Here is a 21140-nt window from a genome sequence, read left to right as displayed (position 1 = left end):
TTTCGTAAAAAATTGCAATTTAATAAAATCTTGTAACAAGTTATAACAATGACATCAACAAATCTACTTTCTAAAAATAATACACAAACCATATTTAAATGTGATAAACATGCTGGACTAATTTTGGAAAAACTCCAAACCTTCTATGCAGAAAATATATTCTTTGATACTGTCCTAATTGCTGGCAAAGAAACCAATGATCCTGTGAGCCTTCAAGCTCATAGAATTGTCCTCAGTGCAATGAGTGAGTATTTTTTGGAAATATTTCGAGATGCTCAAACAGCTTTATTGAAAAATATATTAGAATTCAAAGAAATCGAAGCTCCAACATTGAAATCAATAATAGATTTCATTTACTCGGGTTGGATTGAATTAAGTCTTGAAAATATTGAAAGAATTTTACGAGCTGCTTCTTTCTTAAAAATGAAACTTCTAGTCGATGGTTGTTTGGATTTTATTGAACAAAATATCAATTCAAGCAATTGTTTAGCTTGGCTGAGTGTAGCTAGAGAACTCAGTTTATCTGGATTGAAAGCAAAATCCTTGGAATGTACTTATAATCATTTTGAGGAATTATCAAAAGACGAAGAGATTCTATTTCTTAGCGAAAATGAATTAAAGGATCTATTATTCAATGACAATCCATATAATGACTTTGAGGAGGAAGTCTTTTCGGCATTGTTGTCATGGATCAATTATGATAAGACAATTCGCGAACAGTTAACCACTGATCTCCTATCAATGGTTCGTTTTCAGCATTTGTCGTCAAAGTTCATAGCTGAAAACTTATCGGTTTGTAACAATGTTGAAAGCTTCCAACTTGTATCCAAATGGCTCCAATGGCATTTGTCACCAACAAATCGATCACCATTAGATCAGCAACAAAATCATGCTTTTAAGTCGAGAAGCATTGCTCCTAAACTTGGAAACATTCAAATTTCAGATTCAAATGAAATTGTCATTCAAACTTATAACCAAAAACACGACTCATGGTCTAGCAAAAAACCAGCCATTTTGTCGAGAAATAAAAGACATGTTTCAACAATTGTAATCGACAATAAACTGATTGTAGTTGGAGGAGCAGTCAAAGATGACTTTGCAACAAATAGCGTTGAATGTTTAGACTTGCGAACCTTTGAATGGATCGATTGCTCTCCGATGAATTACAAACGATTCATGTGCCAGCTGGCAGACTTGAATGGAAGTTTATGTATATTCGGTGGCAGAAATAGAGGAATGCTAGTGGATTCTATTGAAATGTATAATTTTTCCACACATCAAATGAGTGAATTGAAATCTCCGACGTCGCCACCAACTAAAACTAGTCAAATTACATCATATAATGGAATATTATACGTTCTTGATATGTGTAATGGTTGTTTGCAATCCTATGATGTGTCTTCACAAGAATGGACTTTTATCAAATTGGAACCACTCGCCCTTCGCAATTTTGGATTTGTAGCGTTGGATGGATTTTTGTACGTTATTGGTGGACGATTTAAACAAAATGTTAAATGCTATAATTTAAGTGATGATACATGGGATGATGTTGCACCACTGTCAGATGTTTACTGCGATATAAATGCAATAGTTTACCAGGATAAAATTATAACTTGCTCGAAAAGAATGGATGATAAAGTGGTTGTGGAAGAGTATAATCCAGAGACTGATACATGGAAATATTTTAATTCTTTCCAGATGGATGGTTCTTATTACAGTGCCGTTATGTGTTCTTTAAAGTCTAATTTTAATTAATTTTATAATTTATTTGTTTTTTTTTTTTTTTATACGTAGTTTAAGAAACCTTAAGACTTTTTTTATAAAAACAATAATAATATCTACATACTTTTAAACAACAAAATGTTTTGTTACTTACTTAAGGTGAGCAGTGCCTAAAGGCCACAATGCATTGTGGATTTGGCCCTCAACCAACAAGCTTTTCAAAACAGCTGCTTCTAGTTGCAGACGCCAAATTGATTTAGGCCCCGTTCCACTTGCTGTAGTTGGCGCAATTCAGAGGGTCTCATTTCTTATGGTTCGGGCATACAATGCTGAGATTTCAATTGGACTCTGCCTTTGGGCGGAGTTTGTTTCATCATCGGCCATTGTGTAGATTGCAAAAGTGATTTCTCCAAATTCTCAGCATCGCGTCTCTACTATGATGTTTCCCTGTTCATCTTTACAGGTTTCAGTTCTAAATTTATAACCATGGGATGTTCTCTTTACCTTTTGGTAAAGCAACGAAGAAAAAATAATAAAAATTATTTTATATTTTAAGTGGAGCGATTGAATATAATTCAATTTTAAAGTTCAAGTGATGGGCCCACTGTCGTACCTGGGCGAAACGCTTTGGAGTTGAGGTCACTTGAAATTTAAAATTGAACTTTTGGTAAAGCTTCCGAACCTCATTTACGTTATAGGTTCCCCGTTCCCCCTATTTCCTCGATTGCTCCTTTCTCGTGTTGCCTCTTTTTTTTTTTACCTGAGAAGACGAAATCGGAAAAATCATCAGAATCAAAGTTGGCATAACTTTACTAGCTCCTAGAATATGACCCCAGCATTTTTACTCATTCCAGGAGTACCGAGTGCCAGCAAGTAAGTTTATACAATCGAGTTAACTCGATGCAATTGACAAGAAATGGCAGCACCTATTTTGGATCAATCAAGTATTTTGCATTGAAAACCTTCGATTGAATCAAATTAGATGCTGCCGATACTCGATTGTTTAAAGCTACAAGTTATGTGTTGGGTACCTAGTTTCAGTACCATGTCGCAAGGCCTACCTTGGTTATCTGCCTAGTTGTATATAAACCCTTGGAAGCCGCTTACACGACATGTTTGGATTCACTATTGGGATTCTTAAGCGCAAATTCCCTGTGCAGCTTGCTAATTATTACATAATATATTTATTTATTAAAAAAAAATGTTTTACCAAAACTAAATACATTCATCTTTATTACATAGAAAGTGATTATTATCTTAAAAATCTAGTTTAAAACTTTTTGGCAAAAGCTGTGATATACTAGTGCATAACACCCGCAACGGTGGATTGATTGGTTTAGCTACATAAATTGGAAAATCTGTTTTGGCAAATTCCATCAAAAATTGACGACACAATCCGCACGGTGTTGTGAAAGAATTCTCTTGCAAACCCACAACAGCAACTGCTGCAATTTGTCGTTTGCCTTCGCTTACGGCTTTTGCAACAGCCACTCTCTCCGCACACAACGAAGCACTGTATGCTCCGTTTTCAATGTTACTTCCAGTATAGATGTGGCCATCGTCGGTTTGTATTGCTGCACCAACGGCAAACTTGCTATATGGGCAATATGCATGTTTTCTAGCTTCGATAGCAGCATTGATAAGAGATTTTACAGAGTTTTCTTAAAGATTTTTAAAAATTACTTTTGAGTAACAAAAATAGGGATTATCTTTTTTACCGAGTTCATCGAATGCCTTTACAGATGCATCATCAACTGCTCCATTTATGAATAGTCCAGCCATTTTGATAAAGAGTCAAAGTTAAAAATATGATGAAACTTTATATAAAAATGTAGAAATAAATAATTGGTTTGATTTCGTTTTGGGGAAATACCTTTATTTATTATTTTTGAGTTTTTTTTTTCTTTAAGACGGTTTTGATAAGAACAGCTGAGTGGAATGCATAGGACATGAGTGCGTTCATATTTTTATCCAGATTGACTATAGATCCGTTTGAGTACTTTTTTGATTGAATAATGACATATTCGTGGAAGCTCATTTTTTTTTGAGTTTTCACTCAATTTCAAAAATAAATAGAAAATAGTCGGTAAGTCAACTATTACATGAAGCCTCAAGAGGCGCGGCTCTTTTTAAACATAATGAGTGCAAAAGAGAAAAAAGATGAAAGAAAAAATTATCCGACCGGAGAGTCGTGGGTCGTGAGCCCGAGACTCTTTTTTGATAGTTTCTTTTTCCACTTTTTCTTTTTTCAACTTTTCCTCTCATTTCTTTTTGCTTCTTGGTGCACTACAACAACAAAAAAATTTAAATCAAAAGAGAAATGTCAAATTTGAGTCCTTGACTCAAGAGGCATCGTGTAATAGTACGTGCCTCACAGAATGATTATATCAAAAGAAAATTCGAAAAAAGAGTCAAGCCTCTTGAGGCTTCGTGTAAGAGCTGACTAATAGCCTGTTTTCACTACAGCCCAAATGAGATAATTTCGCAAATGTGGTCAGTTCAAATTTCAAATTCAATTTTTTTTTCTATACGATTTGACATTCGAAATGAAATAATTTGCGTAATTGGTAATTACCTCATTTGGGCTCTAGTGAAAACAGGCTATTAAACAAGTTCGAACTTCTATAAGAAATTTTTTTCTGAATTACAATTACAATTACAATTACAATTACAATTACAATTACAATTACAATTACAATTACAATTACAATTACAATTACAATTACAATTACAATTACAATTACAATTACAATTACAATTACAATTACAATTACAATTACAATTACAATTACAATTACAATTACAATTACAATTACAATTACAATTACAATTACAATTACAATTACAATTACAATTACAATTACAATTACAATTACAATTACAATTACAATTACAATTACAATTACAATTACAATTACAATTACAATTACAATTACAATTACAATTACAATTACAATTACAATTACAATTACAATTACAATTACAATTACAATTACAATTACAATTACAATTACAATTACAATTACAATTACAATTACAATTACAATTACAATTACAATTACAATTACAATTACAGTTACAATTACAATTACAATTACAATTACAATTACAATTCGTGTAGGCTTACAAACATTTTCAGTAGCTTTTTGTCGTAAGTGCACAGAAAACGTGCACATACGACAAAAATTATCACATACTACAATTTTTTCATACAAATCAGTGTTTTTCTTCGTTCGGTAAATTACTGTCGTATGTGCTGTTTTTGCAACACATACAACAATATTTTACTGGAATTTCAGTAAACGTTTGTCGTTTGTCCCATAAGGAAATACACTGACGAGTGTAATTTCAGTTGCAATCAAGATGTCGAGCAGGTCGGACGAGTCGACCTGCGCCAAGTTTATCCGAGGAGCTTTAAGGCTTGGCCACACTGGAGGATATGCGGTAGCGGTACGGGTAGCGGTGAGGGTACTTGTATGAAAAAAATTCCAAACTGACACATCAACGTTCAGGTGTGGAATTTTTTTAGTACAAAAAATATCGTTACCGCTATACCGCATACCCTCCGGTGTGGCCAAGCCTTTAAGGCTTGGCCACACCGGAGGGTACGCGGTAGAGGTACAGGTAACGGTACGGGTATTTGTATGGAAAAAATTCCAAACTGACACATCAACGTTCGGGTGTTTAATTTTTTTAATACAAATATCGTTGCCGCTACCCATACCGCTACCGCGTACCCTCCGGTGTGGCCAAGCCTTTATGCTCTATTTTATGCATACAAAATGAATAAAATAGTGGTTTTATGATTTTATCAATTTAGCATACGTAAAGAAATATTGGATGATGAATTCTTTGATGCCGATCTTTTAGGTTCCCCCAATGTTTTGAATCCAGTGGCAATGAAAACTTGGCCCTTCGAAATTTGTATGAAGCTTTTATGGTGCTATCTTAAAACTGTAATAATTGAATAGTAATGCCGACTTTTCACGAGTCGATTTTAGCCGCACGATATATGGACTGTCACTTTAGTCGCCTGCGACTTACGTTCACACGGGTTGAAAAGCTTCGCGGCACGTGAAAAGTCCCCATAACTTAATTTTAGTAAACTTTGATCTCATTAATTCTAAAATTGCTTTAAAAATAATATACCTATTATTTTTTTCTATTTATGTGATTTTTGATATTTGATATTTCTCACTTCCAAATTAAAAAAGTTCTATCATTTTATAGGTGAACTGCTTCTTAACCAATTGTTTAGAAGTTAGATGTAGGTATGTTATTTTACCATCGATTTTTTTTGTTAAAATTGAGTTTTGCTAGACTCGGGTTATTACCAAGAGCCAATGGGATTTTAAAAAGTTAATAAATTAACGTTAGTTATTTGTTCTTTTCGCATTGAATTTGACATCTATTTGTCGTATGTCGTAAACAAGTGTCGAATAAAACTTTGCTTATTTTTGTCGTATGTGTCATCAATTTGTCGTATGTGTTTGGCTAACAAATAGTTTCTGTGAAAACGTTACATACGACATCGGCATATTGGAGAAAATTGACTATTATTTGTTTCTGGATTGGAATATTGAAATAATTCTAACATAATTCAATAGACAAATATTTTCTGTATATGTCATGAAATTTTTAAAAAAATTCACCGTACAGTTTTCGAGAAAAAAAAATCTGAACTTTAATTGCGTTTTCCCAAAAGTAGCCGAATGTAACATACGACATTATTTTATTGAGGCGACGAATTACAATTGCAATTATTGTATGAAAGAAATTCCAAACCGGAACATCAACGTTTAGACCACGGTGTGGTCTAGCCTTAAAAATGCCGTCAGTATGGAAATGGATACCCGAACGCATCCACCCAATTTATCCAACTGAACACACTCACAATATAATTTCCTTCCCTGAACTCAAAGCGAATTCAACTCAAATTTATTTCTTTTTCCTCAATTCGCTTGATTTTTCCCATTTTTTGCAGCAGTCATACATGAAAACTCTGTCCAAGAAGATACCACAAATACAAAAAAATATATAAAATAAAAAAGAAAGAAAAAAAAAAAGTATAGAAAAAAAATTGCCAGTGGAAAGTGTGTGGATTATAAAGAAAAAAAATCCTCTCAAAAATTTAATTTATCTACATTAAAAAAATATTAAAATAAAAATTTGTAAAAATCACACACTGCAACTGCATCCAACTCTAAACTACTACACAAAACAAAGAAAAAGAAAAACCCACATCAAAGTAATATTAAATTTTCAATTATTTGTTTTTGTCTTTAAATTAGAAATAAAATAAAGTTAACTGCAATTTTCTTTTTTTTTCGGTTCTACTCGGAGTGTGACGATGAGAGATGGTCGAGACAGGTTGAGAAAAAAAAAATGGTTTTTTTTTTTGTGTAAAAAACGACCCAAGTACACAGCGAATTGAAAATCAATCAAAATTTTTTATTTATTATAAAAATTATATTTAACAAAATTTTCTTAAAATCTCAAACCGTGATTCTATAGTTTTTGTTTATTTTTTTTTGATTGAAGTAGAAGGAAGCTTTTCTTTTTATATTTTTTCTTGTGTTTCTTTCTTTACCATTTGTTTCTCAATTTCAATAATGTCGACATTTGTGTACCTCTAATTTTGTTCATCAAAGAGAAATCGTCGTTGTTCCGCTCGTCTTTTCTTTACCATCTCGACGATCTCTGTGTAGTCCAAGTTTTTCCAAGATACAAAAGAAAACGCATATTTTTTTTTTTTGAAGAACAAAGAAATCATCATCTACGCAATAACGCAGGAAAAATCTTTAAAACAAAAATATTTATATTTTGTATTTTTCTTTTTTGTCTGTTTTCCAGGAAAAAAAAAAAACTTATTTCGATCCCCAACAAAAAAAATTACACTCGAATAAAAAACGAAACGAAATTATAGTTGTTTTTTGATCAAAAAATCCCAATAACTTTGAGACAGTTTTCTTTCTGGGTTTGTCGTTCGCCTTGGAATAAGCATATTTTGTCTTATTTTCCAGAAAGTGAGTGAACAAGCTCAACAAAAAAAAAAGAAAAACTAAAAGAAGCAACAAAAAAAAACAACTAAAGTGAATTATAACAATTTTATTAATATTTTCACTTTGTTGAGAGTATTGTTAATTGTTTGGTTTGGGTCAATAAACAGCCACAATCACTTGAGCAATAAGCGATCTAGCAAGAGAGACGGAGACCTAGAAGCTAGAGTTGAGATTGAGAAAAAAAAGGAAATTTGCCAAAACATAAACAAGAGAGTGGAATTATAATATTGTGACTGATTGATAGACGACAGGAGGATCAACTTGATTGAGAGATACTTATTTTGTGTGTTTGCGAATCTTAAAACTCTCTCGTCCTCCATTCAGTTCAGAGCCTTGTGGTTTATTTTGGAACAACAGAAAGAAGAAACTTCATTAGTGGGACAATGAGTGAACTATCACCAGAAGAGGTAAGATTTTAAATTTATTTCATTTATTTATTTGATTGTTTTCATTTATAGACAAAAGTAAATGCACCTTTTTTATTTGTGCATATATAAAATATTCTGTATGGGATGAATATGAGGAAGATTTGGATTGTTAGGTATACACACAAAAATATTTATTGTCCTTGGTTACCTATTAGTGCAATGTGTTTTTTTTTTCACGCGGTGGAGGGCGACCGGTGTGGTGAAAGAAAGATATTTCGAAATGATGAATGTGTTCTACTTGGTTGTTGTGTGTTTTATTTGGAATTGCACTGAAAATAGAGGTCGATCGTGACGAGTTCAATGAACTTGAACACACAATTTAAACAGCTGTATTTTCTTTTGTGCTCTCTGTTTTATTTTTGTTTATTATTTACTACTCGTTTGGACTTTAAGTCTATAAAGGGTCCTTGTCTAAAAGAAATCATTTTTTAATCGTTCAAGATCCCTTAAGTGCCATTCATATGAGCTGCGAACTGCGTCTGCGAATAATTCTTTTAAAGCCTTTTTTAAAGCAAATTTAAACTTATTGGCTTTATTAATTCAAATAAAAATAAATGATCATATTTACATTTATTTAAATATAGAATATAGTGTAACACTGGTTAAAAGTACAAAATAAACACATTTTAATATATTTTATGCGATTGTTGACCGATATGCGAACTCCCAAATAAACAAATAAGCATTCCACAAAGTTACGAACAAATAATTCGCACGAATTCAACCTCACTCTTGATTTATGTAACTTCAATTTTTTTTCGCAGCTCTGCGACCACTTATATAAATGAAATGTCAAATTCAGTGACTATTAACAATTCACAGACGCAGTTCTCATATCCTGTGAATTGCACTTTACTCTTCTAGCTCTAGTCATCGGTTTTGACTTGGTCTTTGAAGCCGGGTTCTGTCTTCCTGGAGCCTGGTGATTCTAATGGTAGTAGTCTATCAATTTTTTTAAAGGTTTTGAATCACAATATTTAAAGAGCTCATATTGTTGATTATTATTTTTTATCCTTCACCAAAAGGTTGCTTTCATTACGGTCATTCTTGGGTATCGCATAAAACTAGGGTGCTAGCACTTAACTTTGTACAGTCAAGATAACTTGATACAAATTTAATTTTTTGTTCATTTCGTATTATGTAATAGACTGCTGTTGGATAGCCGCCATCCGGTTGAAAATGTTGAGAAACAAAAAAATTAGAGAATTTGTTCCACTATTTAGAACTAATTGATGTCCATCTACCGTGGAATTTCGTTAAAAAACAATATGAGGACCACCTATATATATTTGGTAAACAAAATTTAAACATTTCATATAAGATGGAAATGTAGAACAAACTCACCCTTCTATGACGAAATCCATTGATAAAAATTCCTTATTCCCATAGTAGGCAGACGCTAGAAAAATATTTTTCCCGTTCTTGCATTGCATTTGTCACATCAGGTGTTTCTGGTAATTTTTTAAAAATCGTTCAAAACATTAAAATCACAAAAAAAAACTTGTCAAACGAAACAACACCACAGAATTTAATAAATCTGGCAAATTTGTCTTAGCCCTGATTTTTCAATCGTCAGTTAGACTATCAGAGGAATAAATGTCAATATAAAAAAAACTTTTATTCCTAAGAATAAGCTCTATCTGAGGTTTATCTGACTATTGAAAAATTGGCCCTTAAAAAAATAAAATCTTTTGCTTTTATTCGAGTCCTAACAGTTAGACTACCGATTTTGAGGTCCTAACAAATACCGAGTCCTAACTAAAACAGTACCAACAGTACGGTACCAATATTTATATAATATATTTATATAATATATAATATTTTTAAACACTATTTACTTGCCTTGAGACTAGAAAATGACATTAAAAGAAGAAATCATAATTTTTATGCTGTTTTCAAGCTGTTTTGAATTTTTCCCAAATTTTGCACTGAATCACGCACTGTGCGACACCTCGTCCTCTCTTGTCTCGCAAATGGTCTCCAATAAAATGGAGTTTATGAGAGAATTTTCTAAGATCTTTATTTAGTTTGTCCAAAGTTTTTATTTGGTAAACCATCTAATCATGCCCAGTAAGACCTGGAGGTGGGATGGTTGATTTTGTTCAGAAAAAGTCGACAGATTGAGACGGTACAAATTTATGGGTAATTATCATTATGCAATCTTAACGTTTATTGTTTTAGCCAGCTGTATTCGAAACTTAAGTCGTGTACAGTCTATTCAGGCAAGTCAAAGCGATGAGATATGCAATATACAAAAACTAAAATCTACAACATTTATTGTTGCGCTGATAGAGATATTCATTTTTTAACAAACAAAAACCCAGAAACTATATTGGTGAATAAAAAAAGAAAACACAGACTACTTATCAAACTACACACAATCGACAAACAAAACAACAACAAAAACCGACCTAATTATGCCTAAGGCTTAAGATCTTGAAGATATGCCCTTCAGAACTGATATATAATCTGAAGACAACAACGTCATGTCAGTGTTACACAGATAAAAAAGGAAAGGGATAATCATTTTGTGAATACGCAATTTTAAATGCGTACTGCATTGGCGATAAATATTTGTTGTATTGTCATAAAATTCATTTTCATCCTTAACTCTTTCCCGGGCAGTGGTATGAAAATCGTATCACTAATTTTAACATTTTTGTCAAGCTTTAATGTGCAATTGTATTAAATTAATACCCCACTTCGATGTACATAAGTTGAAACCAATGTCTTCAAAGAGTTAAAAGAAAAAGAATTTCCTTCACATTAAAAACTGATGAATTTAGACAATATGGTTAGGAACGAAATTTTTCTATATCCCCAAACTATGACGAACTCTTATTTCAAGCTATGTTCTATTATACTTGTTACCAAACACCGGGCCCACAATGCATTTTTGCACTTTCGATTAGTTAAAATATTATGTTCTTGATACCACAATTTTACAACACGTGAATAAATACCTGAATATTAGAATCAAAAACGTGACGGATATTCCTTGTTTTCTTTTGACAGATTCGCACAAACGCACTATGTGTCAGCAAACATTGAACCATGACATTTTTCAAAGCTGGATCTCCCCAACGATTGCTTGCAGAATATAATTTATAAACAATATATAATTTAACTTAAGTTAAATCATTATTTTCATACCGTTTGGGGTGGGTAATTTTCGTTATCATACTGTATGTATCACACGTACATATGCCACATTGTTTTAAAATTTACCTTTTTATTATTGTGAATTTTGATAAGAAAATACCACCCCATTTTTAATTTTCATTTCACTTCGAACCACACAAAAATGCTGGATTTGCCTTTTGTCTTACATTGCCACTTTAAGTACGAAGGACTGGCACGCCAAATCCTGCCTTCAAGTTAGTACTCAAATAGGTATCAACTCATTTCTTCATCCAAGAACTAAGTTTTAGTAGGTCAATTTGACACTGAGTACAAGCTGGAACTCGGTACTATTCCGCTCCTCAAAACCAGCTAAGATGGTAATTCTACCAATCGTTAGTACTGAAATCGGTACCAAGTCATTTCTTCACACAAGTACTAATTGGTACCTAAGATTAGTAAGCACCGCAAAATATTAATACATACTTGAAGCGAAGCAATGCATTTCTTCATATTATATTATTCTTTTTCAGAGATTTGATTCTTTATTTAGCTTTAGCTATTATATTGCAGATTTTTTAATTTCTAGGGTGTTGTCGTACGAAAAGTGCGTTTTTGTTGATTTTAATAATGCGATTCGAATTGTAGTAAAAAAGAAATAATCACGATCTGGATTTTTTTTAACTATTGTTTTTGAAATACATTTATGTTTATTAGGGCTTTGAACTTTGTAATATGGTTCAATAGCTTCAAGTTCGGCAAATGGTTCATCTACGACTACCTCAATAATTGAATAACAACCTCGTCGTTTTTTTTTTATCATCGAAAACGTTAAAAAAAACAAGAACATAAAAAAAACAAGAACAAAGGTCCCTTACAGCGAGAGTTTTTGACATTTAACCAAAACTTTCACTTAAGTGTTTTCTTCGCTGTACATTTCTATTTCTACCTATTATGGAGATATCTTGTTTTTTATCAATTTTAGCTACGTAAAAACCAGACTGCTAGTCACAATCGACACGAGAATAGCTACATACATATATGTAAATCGTTTTCATCTTTTTCCTTGACTCCATGATACCCGCATTAAGTTTTTCTAATTTGTGAAGCGTTTGGCTATATTTATAGAAGTTACTTTTCTTCCAAACTGTCAACTCTGAAATATGTACATTGTCTTCATCAAAGGGAAAAATTTAATACCTACTCATTTTGGCCAAATACACTTAGGAGCAAAAAAATGGAATCAAAATTTTAGTTCTGTAAAAACGATAATTGGTCAGGATGTAATTGACATACATGAATGTCAATTGTACCATTAAAAAGCTTGAAACAAAAGCTTTAAATTAATGCTAAGAATTAAAAAAGCCGTTCACTTTATAAAGATCCAATGAACATAAATGAAGGATGTAAGAAAAGAAAGACTAAAATTGAAACAGAGAGTATCTGTAAAATTCAACATTAAAAAAAAATGAAGTGCAATTTATTGACAGACAACGTCAATAGTAACGTTAGGAAAAAACACTGAAATTGAACCAGCGAGTATCAAGAAAATTTAACATTTATAAAAAAAAGAAGTGCAGTTTATTGACAGATAGCGATGATACTATCGTATGCATTTTTATGTTTTTACCAACAATTCAAAGTAAAAAATTCAAGCTTTTAAATGAGACCATGAGACTTGAAGAAACATTATTTTATCCATTGCAATTTTTGTTTTTAATATAAATAATTTATTTGATTCCGTTTTTTTGCTCTTAAGTGTAGTACGTTTAGCAGATTCTGCCAGATATAATGAATATTAAAAAGTATGAACATACAATGTCTTATCTTATGAGGTATATTTTTTTCGTAAAGGTTATTTGGGCTTCCTCCTTTTTATTGAGGCTGAATTGAATTTTGATCAAGAAATCATTTCAAAAATGCTCCTGCAACTTCACCTGTTTCAATTAATCATTTAACCCTTATCTTATTATTTTTTTTTACAGATTAGAGCTAGAAGACTTCGTATCTTAACAGCTGGTCTTAATACAACACCACGTGCAGAGACTGAGAGTTCTCAGCAAGTAGAGAGTAAGTATTTGCATTCAAAAGTTTTGTCTCAACACCAAGTTTAATTTTGAAATTCTTCCATTTTTAGCTCCCCGTAGTACAACGAATGTGGCAAAAGAATCCCGATTGGTTAAAAATGCATTACAAATGACATTGGACACAAATACCAATAAACCAAATCCCGAATCAACAATTACCACATCGCCCACTTCGACTTCAACTTCGACTGCACCCGAACCGGCACCTTCAACTTCATCAACAACAAAATCAATTTTAAACGATGCCGTTCAAAAAATGGAAACTGATGAGTTTCTGCTGCCCGCCGCATGCCGCAAATCCACTGATGGCAATGGCAAATTCAAAGATTCCGATTCAGGAATCGAAAATATGGAAACCAGTGAAAACACATCACCTGTCACAGAAGGCTCATGCCTTATGATTCCAGCTATCGAAGCCATCGAAGAGAAAATCGAACAATATGTATCGAAGATATTGAATGCCACATGGAATGACAATAGCTGTGGCAAATTAATATGCGCACAAGTGGGTAATCTAATTGAAATGTATCCCGAAAAACGCTACGACTTCAAAACACTTGTTTCCGAAATCCTCATGGAATGCGTTACGAGAATATACAACAACGAAAAGCCCGAATCAGCTGATTCCGATAACTGCGATCAATATTCGACCCCGAAAAAGATCAAAAGTGACGACACCGAAGTGCAAGAGATACTTGCAAATGTTGTTGCCAGCGGAAGTACGCCAGAAGCTGATGCCAAGGCTGATCAGCCCAGTTCATCGCGCACAACGCCCAGCGATCAACAACCTTTGAATCCCTACATGAAACCCTTGCGCCAAGGCAAGACTTCTGTTATTTTGTATCTCATCAAATGCTACAAAAATTATCAGAACGTTAGCAGTAGGCCTGATCTCACAGTTGATCCCTTGTTTAAGACAACACTGGCATTCATTCATCAATCCATAATGCGATTCAGTATTCTCGCTCTGAATGATACCCTTCATCAGCACACAGCCTATCAGTTGGATCAGTCGTATTTGTTGGAAATTATTTACCAAGATCGTTGTCCCGAAGAATTTTTGCATGACTTGGTCGCAGAAGCCTACAAATCACCAGAAGATTTTGAATACATATTTGGTCAGGTGTTGCGGGCACTTTTTATGGGAATGCAGAGGAATATTTGCACGACTTACATGCAAACTGATCAGATACAGACTTTGGCCAATTTGATTGTTATCAAGGTGGGCAATGCTCGACCGATTTGTGATTTGATGGTAAAGCAAGCGAACTTCTTGCCAGAGCTCTGCACAAAGATCGCCGGTCGGGAGATTGTCAAATGCAGTTACTTAGGACCATTTTTATCGGTGTCAATGTTTGCCGAGGAGAATATCAAATTTGCTGAGACAAATGGTAGAAGTTCAATTTTGGCAGTGACTTCGGGAAAATTTAGACTCGTAAGTAGTAATATTCGCTTTTTTAGATGACTATTAATTTCTATATCTTTTGCAGCAACTCCATTCAATGCGAACTCTAATGCACACAGTGTTCCATTCATTACTTGTTAATGTCAACAGTCGTCCCATCACACTAGAATATATCTCACAAATCCTTTGGCACAATGACAGACGTGTGCAGATTGCATCCGATGAGAAACTTTTAGCCCGAGATGGTTTTGTTATTAATCTTATGGTTGTTTTGCAACAACTATCGGTTAAAATCAAATTAGATCGTGTCGATCCATTATTTCCATTCTATTCGGATACATTGATTTACATCGAAAGTGATACAAAACTACGTTTCACCGAGGAAGAGTATAAACGGTTCCTTGAGCGTGATTTTAAAAATACAGAACATAAAGCCAATTTCCAAACGCAATGTTGGTTCTTGACATTGCAAGCACATCATTTAGGATTTATGCCAGCTATTCAGAGGTATCGACAAAAAACACGAGCCATCAAGGAGTTGCAGAAATTAATTGATGAATTGGAAAAGACCAAAGCCCATTGGGAGAATACTCCGTATGCCAAACGTAACAAACAATTTAGAGATCGTTGGATTAAACAATTGAAGAAACTCAATAGGTATGTTTTATTTTTTTTTTGTATTTCTGATTCTTATACATGTCTGGAATGTTTAATTTAAACTCAACCTGCTTCGTAGTTCTAAGAAACAAAGATAGGCATCAGCTAGTTTTTTGTGGGGATGAAGTAGCCGCGGATTTCCATGGCTGGGACGGTTCAAGCCACGCTGCATCAACATCCGCAGTATCCTTGAGATGATGATAATCGGTCTGTTGCCACATCTTTCAAAAACGGTTTTTTTCTTTTTTTTGTTGGCAGGCGACGTTTAGTTCCGGGGGTCAAAATCTCCCCTTCAATCCGACTTCCAACTAACTCCTACAGTTTTTAACCGATCGGGCTGAAATTTTTGTGAAGATTAACAAAACTATTCCCCAGTGAAGAACGTAGGATTATTTTGATTTATTGATTTTTAAAGAAATGGGAAAAATTCATGTATTCCAAAAACGGAATTCGAAGAAAAAAGACCATAAAATCGTTAAATTTTAATATTCCACTGGTGGAAATGACACTCGATTTCGTTTTTACAAAGTGTTATTACCCCTTAACAAAGCCTCCAAGAATATCATCATGAATAATGCATCTCTGCTTAGAAGTTTGGACCTGGCAGTACATTGTTGATCCTTTCTATTCTTGCAAATAAGAATAGTTGATATTCTGAAAATTCACTTAGGGTAAATTAATTGTGTCAGCAAAAAGTTACTGAAGGACATTTGGCACTTCTCTTGGCCTACAAGCAGGACCGCAATAAAGAGTAGAGGACACAGAATCGATGTAGAATTACTGCAATTTCAAATTTTAAACTTCTTACTTTGGTATATTTTGGAAGGCTTTCTGGGAAATTCAGAAAAACTCCAATTTGCCTTGTAGTGGAGAATCCTGAATGGACAAAGTTTTTGATATCCTCGTTTTGCACCAGTAACGACTTGACTTTTTGATCTGATATAAACTAATCATGTTTTCGGCTTTCCGTTTTTAAACTGTTTAATTTACCACACTGTTAGTTTTATTTTTTCCGATTGTTTCAATATGCGTTGTTTTTATTTGAGGTCGTCGGCAAAAAAGTTCTATATAGTTACATACATGAAATAGCGAACAAAATTTTATGAGTCAGTTTGGGTAATGACTGTGTAATTGGTCTTGTGTTCCCATAACAGCTTCCACTCTTATCTCCATCCTTGTTGTCGGAGCTGTGACTACAATCGATCTCCTTGCGGTGGAAAAGAAGTATGTCTACGACGAAAAAAAAGCGTAAATGGTATTGGTAGCGGCATCCAAGGAGGCAAAGCTACTACAACTACTCCTATTATGTCAACCAGTTACCCACCGAGCTCGGATATTTCAAAACCTTCCTCCACAGAATTTGCAAAACAATCACTCCAACTTCAAAGTGCGGATACTCATCAGAAGATGGCGATAACCACACCTTTCCTCGGTGCTCGATAGTAACGAAAATTGGCGAAAACTGACAAAAAATCTGTATCTTCAAAGAAAATATTCTCCGAAAAAAAAAGAGAAGAAGAAATTATCAGTTAGCAATTGAACCCGTAATTCGATAACGACCCACTTAAAGTAATTCAAAGAGCGGTCCCGCGGGGATAGTCGAAAACTAAAAGGGTTTAAATGGAGTTTGTATTCTCGAAAGCCTAAATTCAATCGGTTGCTTGCTTTTCGCTGTCCGTGTGAGAAAATCGTTTCTTCTTTTTTTCTGCGTGTAAAATTAACAAATAAATTTCACAGGAAACTTGCCTACTGCGGTAGGATCGGTTTAATTAGTAAAATTTTTGACTGAGTGCGTCTAATTACGCTTTCAAAGAAACAAGGTTTCCTTTGTTCGCCTTTTGAAACTCAGCATTTCGGTGACGACGGGCCCTCCGAATATTTAGGGGGACGGTTTTATGTGGGGTTTGTATTTCGAAAGGCAAACAATAAATTTCCTCCTTTGTAATCTCTGCATTAAGGTCATCTAGATCGTCTTTGGACAACAATTAGCATTGACAAGTTCAACAATCGTCCAGGTTTAATTTTCATTGTAGTACATAATTACCTCAACCCCCTACACTACGTCAATGCTTACCATTTGAATGGGAATAGCACATTTTTTCTTAAAATTTTGAACCTTTGTTTTATAAGAAAAAGTTGAGTAGCATATTCAGATATATCTAAACAGATCGATATAGCATATCCTTTCAAAGATCCAACGATATTAAGCGACGTCGCATTGCAAGTAGAAGAGGAGTTTGTACCCAAAAGTTGTTCTTTTAATCAAAATCGAATATAAACCGGCTCAAAATTGTTGTAAAAACTAGTTAAGTAAGTTAGTTTTCTTTTTAATTGAGTATTAAGAACTAAATTCATCAAGGATTCTGTAGTTATTGTTTCAGACCATGATTTAATTTTTGTTCAAGCAAAACTGTAACAAAATTTCTTTTTCTTTCTATTTTTAGATCAAAAATCTGCAGTGAAGTTTGTCTCTTGGATCCAAAACTAATAACATCATGCATGTACTTCTATTCGACTGTTTGTGAATTCCTATTGTATCAAATGGAAGGTCGTAAAATCGAAGGTCCATTTATTTCAAAAGTGGCAGCGCCTCTAATGAAGCCCACTGATGCATTTGCCGCACTGCCCGAGTGGTATGTCGATGATATTGCCGAATTTATATTGTTCGCCTTGCAGCATGCTCTAGCCGATCAAAATGCAGTCCGTCAATCAATCGATCATCCAATAATAACATGGTTGCTGACGTGCGTATGTGCTCCGCATTGTATAAAGAATCCATATGTCACTGCCAAATTAGTTGAGGTACTATTTGTGTTCTCATTGGCTCCATCAAGTTCTTCATTAAATGTTTTGGTAAGTTAACTATGAAATGTTTTTTTGGAGGATAGAATGTAACAAATTTTTCTCTTTATTTAAGATGTGGAATCATGAACTGTCACAAACAGTTTTGGTCAGTTCGTTGATGAAATTCTACACAGACATCGAAACAACTGGACAAAGTACTGAATTTTACGATAAGTTTACGATAAGGTATTGACTTTTTTGTTGACATAAGCTAAATCGGGAATTAACTGGTCTCTTTTTATTACAGGTATCATATAAGTCATTTATTCAAATCAATGTGGGATAGTCCAATACATCGGCAGGTCATGATAACGGAATCTAAATCGGGCAAACAATTTGTTAAATTTGTCAATATGTTAATGAATGACACAACATTCTTGCTAGATGAATGTTTGGAGAATCTTAAACGTATTCATCAGACTCAGGTTGGTTGTTGGTTTCAAAATAATTCTTTCCTTCCGAAAAGAACTTCTTACTGACAGAAAGTTTTTATTTGTCAAACAAGGTTCTGATGATGAATGAGAGCGCCTGGGCTGATATGGGATCGGAACAACAACAAAACAGACTCTCACAATTGTCTACAGATGAACGGCAATGCCGGTCATATTTAACACTTGCCAGAGAAACTGTAGAAATGTTCCATTATTTAACAGTAAGATGTGTTTTTACATAAAGTTTGCAAAATATATTAAACCTTTTTTTTTTCAAGGATGATATTAAGGAGCCCTTCATGAGAGCCGAACTTGTTGATCGGCTGAGTTCAATGTTGAACTTTAATTTACAACAATTGTGCGGGCCAAAGTGCAATGATTTAAAAGTCCGAAATCCAGCAAAATATGGCTGGGAGCCAAGACGCCTGCTCGGCCAAATATTCGACATATATTTACATCTTGACTGTGATAGATTCGCGCAAGCGCTTGCCGCTGATGAGCGATCATTTCAAAAGCATCTCTTCGATGATGCAGCAAATCGTATCGAACGACTTGGCATTCGATCGACAATTGAAGTGGAAAAGTTTAGAGCATTGATTACTAAAGCTCATGACACTTATGGTTAGTTTTATAATTGGTTAGTCAATGATTTTGTAAACTAAAAGTTTTATTTTATTCTAAAGTTGCTAATCAACAAGCTGAAGACGAATGCGCTGATGCGCCCGATGAATTTAAAGATCCACTTATGGATACTTTAATGCTAGATCCAGTTGTTCTTCCGTCAGGTACGGTAATGGATCGTGCAATAATAACCCGCCATCTTCTAAACAGCAGTACGGACCCCTTCAATCGGCAACCATTAACCGAAGATATGCTGATCCCAAATGTCGAACTTAAAGATCGAATCGATGCATGGCGGAGGGAGAAGCGAGATAAAAGACAAAATCAACAGCAATTGGACTTATTTGATAAAAGTAGCTAAGCACATTATTATTATATCATAATTTTTTTTTTTTCTCAAAAAAAGGAAATACTAAATAATTATAATTATTTTTTGTTTTTTTCTAAATTTTTTTTTATATGCAATTCGTTTATATAAGTAAAATTATTTCATCCGTTTAAAATTTTCTAATCGGTTTTTTGCTAGGAATCTAATTATTAGTTATGTTTATAATTTTTTTGTACGTTTGTTCAAGTCGGTAATGTTAGAATGTTAGACCCCAAACACACAAAATACAATATCTATTTAGAAGATTGTTGTAGTTTTGTGGTGGGGGAAATCATGGCGTTATTATTTTTTTTTTTCTTATTTTCTTTGAAATACTTAGTATTTAAATTGCTTACAAAAAAGAAACAAAAACAAAAAATAATGAGAACAAGAAATGAATAGTTTAAACATTTACATATGTAAACTGGAACTAATATAATTAATATATATATATATACATGGATACATATAAAAAAAAAAGTTTAGAAAAAAAGGAAATCGAAAAATATACAAACAATTTTTGTCATAAGTGTAAAAGTTTGTTTATTATTATTTCGTTTTTCAAGAGAATCCTTGTTTCTTAAATTCGGATACGGATATCCAAAGGACATCATTATTAGACCAGGTATGTTGCAGAAAAATTTGACGCCGGAGCTATTGATAACCGCGTCTCTCTTAATCTCTCAGATGACACATCACAAGGTCCAAATGTAGAAAACCAGTGTGTTAAATGTAAAGAGGTCATTAGAGGTGCCGCAACTGATATTCTGGGTTTCACTCTGGGCAACTCAAAAGCCGTAACGAGTGGTCTATACTGGTTTGATATTGACATTAGGCAGGTTCAGAATTGCTATGGAAAGTTAGTCAAATTTTACGTCTGATTAGCTATCAAAAAATATCCTACCAATTCACGTAACTTTATGGGAAAGATTACTGAAAAGTTGGTAACGAAAAATCTTCCTAACTCGTTTTACTCTTTCGTTCAGATATTTTAGTTGATTAATAAAGTCCCTAATATTTCCTAAACGAACAAATCAATTTGTTGGTATTGAAATGAAGAGTTAGGTGTTAAAGTCGACGAGGAGAAGAAGTGGTCTGACATTCGGTTCTATCGTGAATCTCCAGGGGAATTTCTTTTCCCTCGGAATATTTTTTTCCCTCGAAACTTTTTGTGCGAACGTGAATCACCCTCAGAATTTATTTCTAGGGAACAAAAAAATCCTAGGAAATGACAGCTAAATTTCCCTGTAAAATTTATTACCGATGTCAATAAATTCCGAGGAAAACTTTTCATGATGATTTTCGTTCCCATTTCCCAAGGAAATTTTTATTCACGACAGCCCCATTATCGGGGTGGTAAGCGATGATTCCTGGCATTTGAGCTAAACTTCTTAAA

At 33.6% G+C, this 21140-nt stretch overlaps 3 protein-coding genes and 1 long non-coding RNA gene across 5 annotated transcripts; 2 read left to right on the top strand and 2 right to left on the bottom strand.

The window, feature by feature from the left end:
• The first annotated feature begins 48 nt into the window (after positions 1-48).
• On the top strand, positions 49-1755 carry LOC129906714 (kelch-like protein 12). The gene has a single exon (XM_055982600.1). The coding sequence runs from the start codon at positions 49-51 to the stop codon at positions 1753-1755; it is 1707 nt and encodes a 568-aa protein (XP_055838575.1).
• Positions 1756-2905: 1150 nt separating this feature from the next.
• On the bottom strand, positions 2906-3589 carry LOC129905730 (cytidine deaminase-like). Its single transcript, XM_055981282.1, has 2 exons — positions 3441-3589; positions 2906-3383 (listed from the first exon to the last, which is right to left on the bottom strand). Exons 1-2 carry the CDS (start codon positions 3502-3504, stop codon positions 2980-2982), a joined length of 468 nt encoding a protein of 155 aa, XP_055837257.1. The 5' UTR covers positions 3505-3589; the 3' UTR covers positions 2906-2979.
• Positions 3590-6707: 3118 nt separating this feature from the next.
• LOC129905227 (ubiquitin conjugation factor E4 B) lies at positions 6708-19884 on the top strand. Its single transcript, XM_055980671.1, has 11 exons — positions 6708-6970; positions 7576-8191; positions 13318-13402; positions 13470-14854; positions 14910-15481; positions 17926-18334; positions 18399-18511; positions 18573-18750; positions 18831-18977; positions 19035-19377; positions 19440-19884. The coding sequence occupies exons 2-11, from the start codon at positions 8168-8170 to the stop codon at positions 19736-19738; spliced, it is 3555 nt and encodes a 1184-aa protein (XP_055836646.1). The 5' UTR covers positions 6708-6970; positions 7576-8167; the 3' UTR covers positions 19739-19884.
• On the bottom strand, positions 15392-17610 carry LOC129905233 (uncharacterized). 2 transcript variants are annotated; one of them, XR_008770576.1, is made up of 3 exons: positions 17046-17610; positions 16806-16977; positions 15392-16711 (listed from the first exon to the last, which is right to left on the bottom strand). It is a non-coding gene; the product is annotated as an uncharacterized LOC129905233 (long non-coding RNA). The 2 variants fall into 2 exon arrangements; XR_008770573.1 differs by having other exon boundaries at positions 16806-16955.
• Positions 19885-21140: the final 1256 nt, after the last annotated feature.

The sequence above is a fragment of the Episyrphus balteatus genome, chromosome 1, assembly GCF_945859705.1.
Source record: "Episyrphus balteatus chromosome 1, idEpiBalt1.1, whole genome shotgun sequence".
Lineage (NCBI taxonomy): Eukaryota > Metazoa > Arthropoda > Insecta > Diptera > Syrphidae > Episyrphus > Episyrphus balteatus.
Note: the sequence above shows the minus strand (reverse complement) of the source record. Positions and strands in the feature narration are given on the sequence as shown.

What these genes read in the sequence shown, in the direction of transcription:
- LOC129906714 (XM_055982600.1), top strand. Translation starts at nt 49, where the DNA reads ATGACATCAACAAATCTACTTTCTAAAAATAATACACAAACCATATTT.
- LOC129905730 (XM_055981282.1), bottom strand. Translation starts at nt 3,504, where the DNA reads ATGGCTGGACTATTCATAAATGGAGCAGTTGATGATGCATCTGTAAAG. An exon ending in AAAGGCATTCGATGAACTCG is followed by an intron (nt 3,384 to 3,440) that starts GTAAAAAAGATA and finishes AAAATCTTTAAG; the next exon opens with AAAACTCTGTAAAATCTCTT.
- LOC129905227 (XM_055980671.1), top strand. Translation starts at nt 8,168, where the DNA reads ATGAGTGAACTATCACCAGAAGAG. An exon ending in CAATTGAAGAAACTCAATAG is followed by an intron (nt 15,482 to 17,925) that starts GTATGTTTTATT and finishes TTCTATTTTTAG; the next exon opens with ATCAAAAATCTGCAGTGAAG. An exon ending in AAATGTTCCATTATTTAACA is followed by an intron (nt 18,978 to 19,034) that starts GTAAGATGTGTT and finishes TTTTTTTTCAAG; the next exon opens with GATGATATTAAGGAGCCCTT.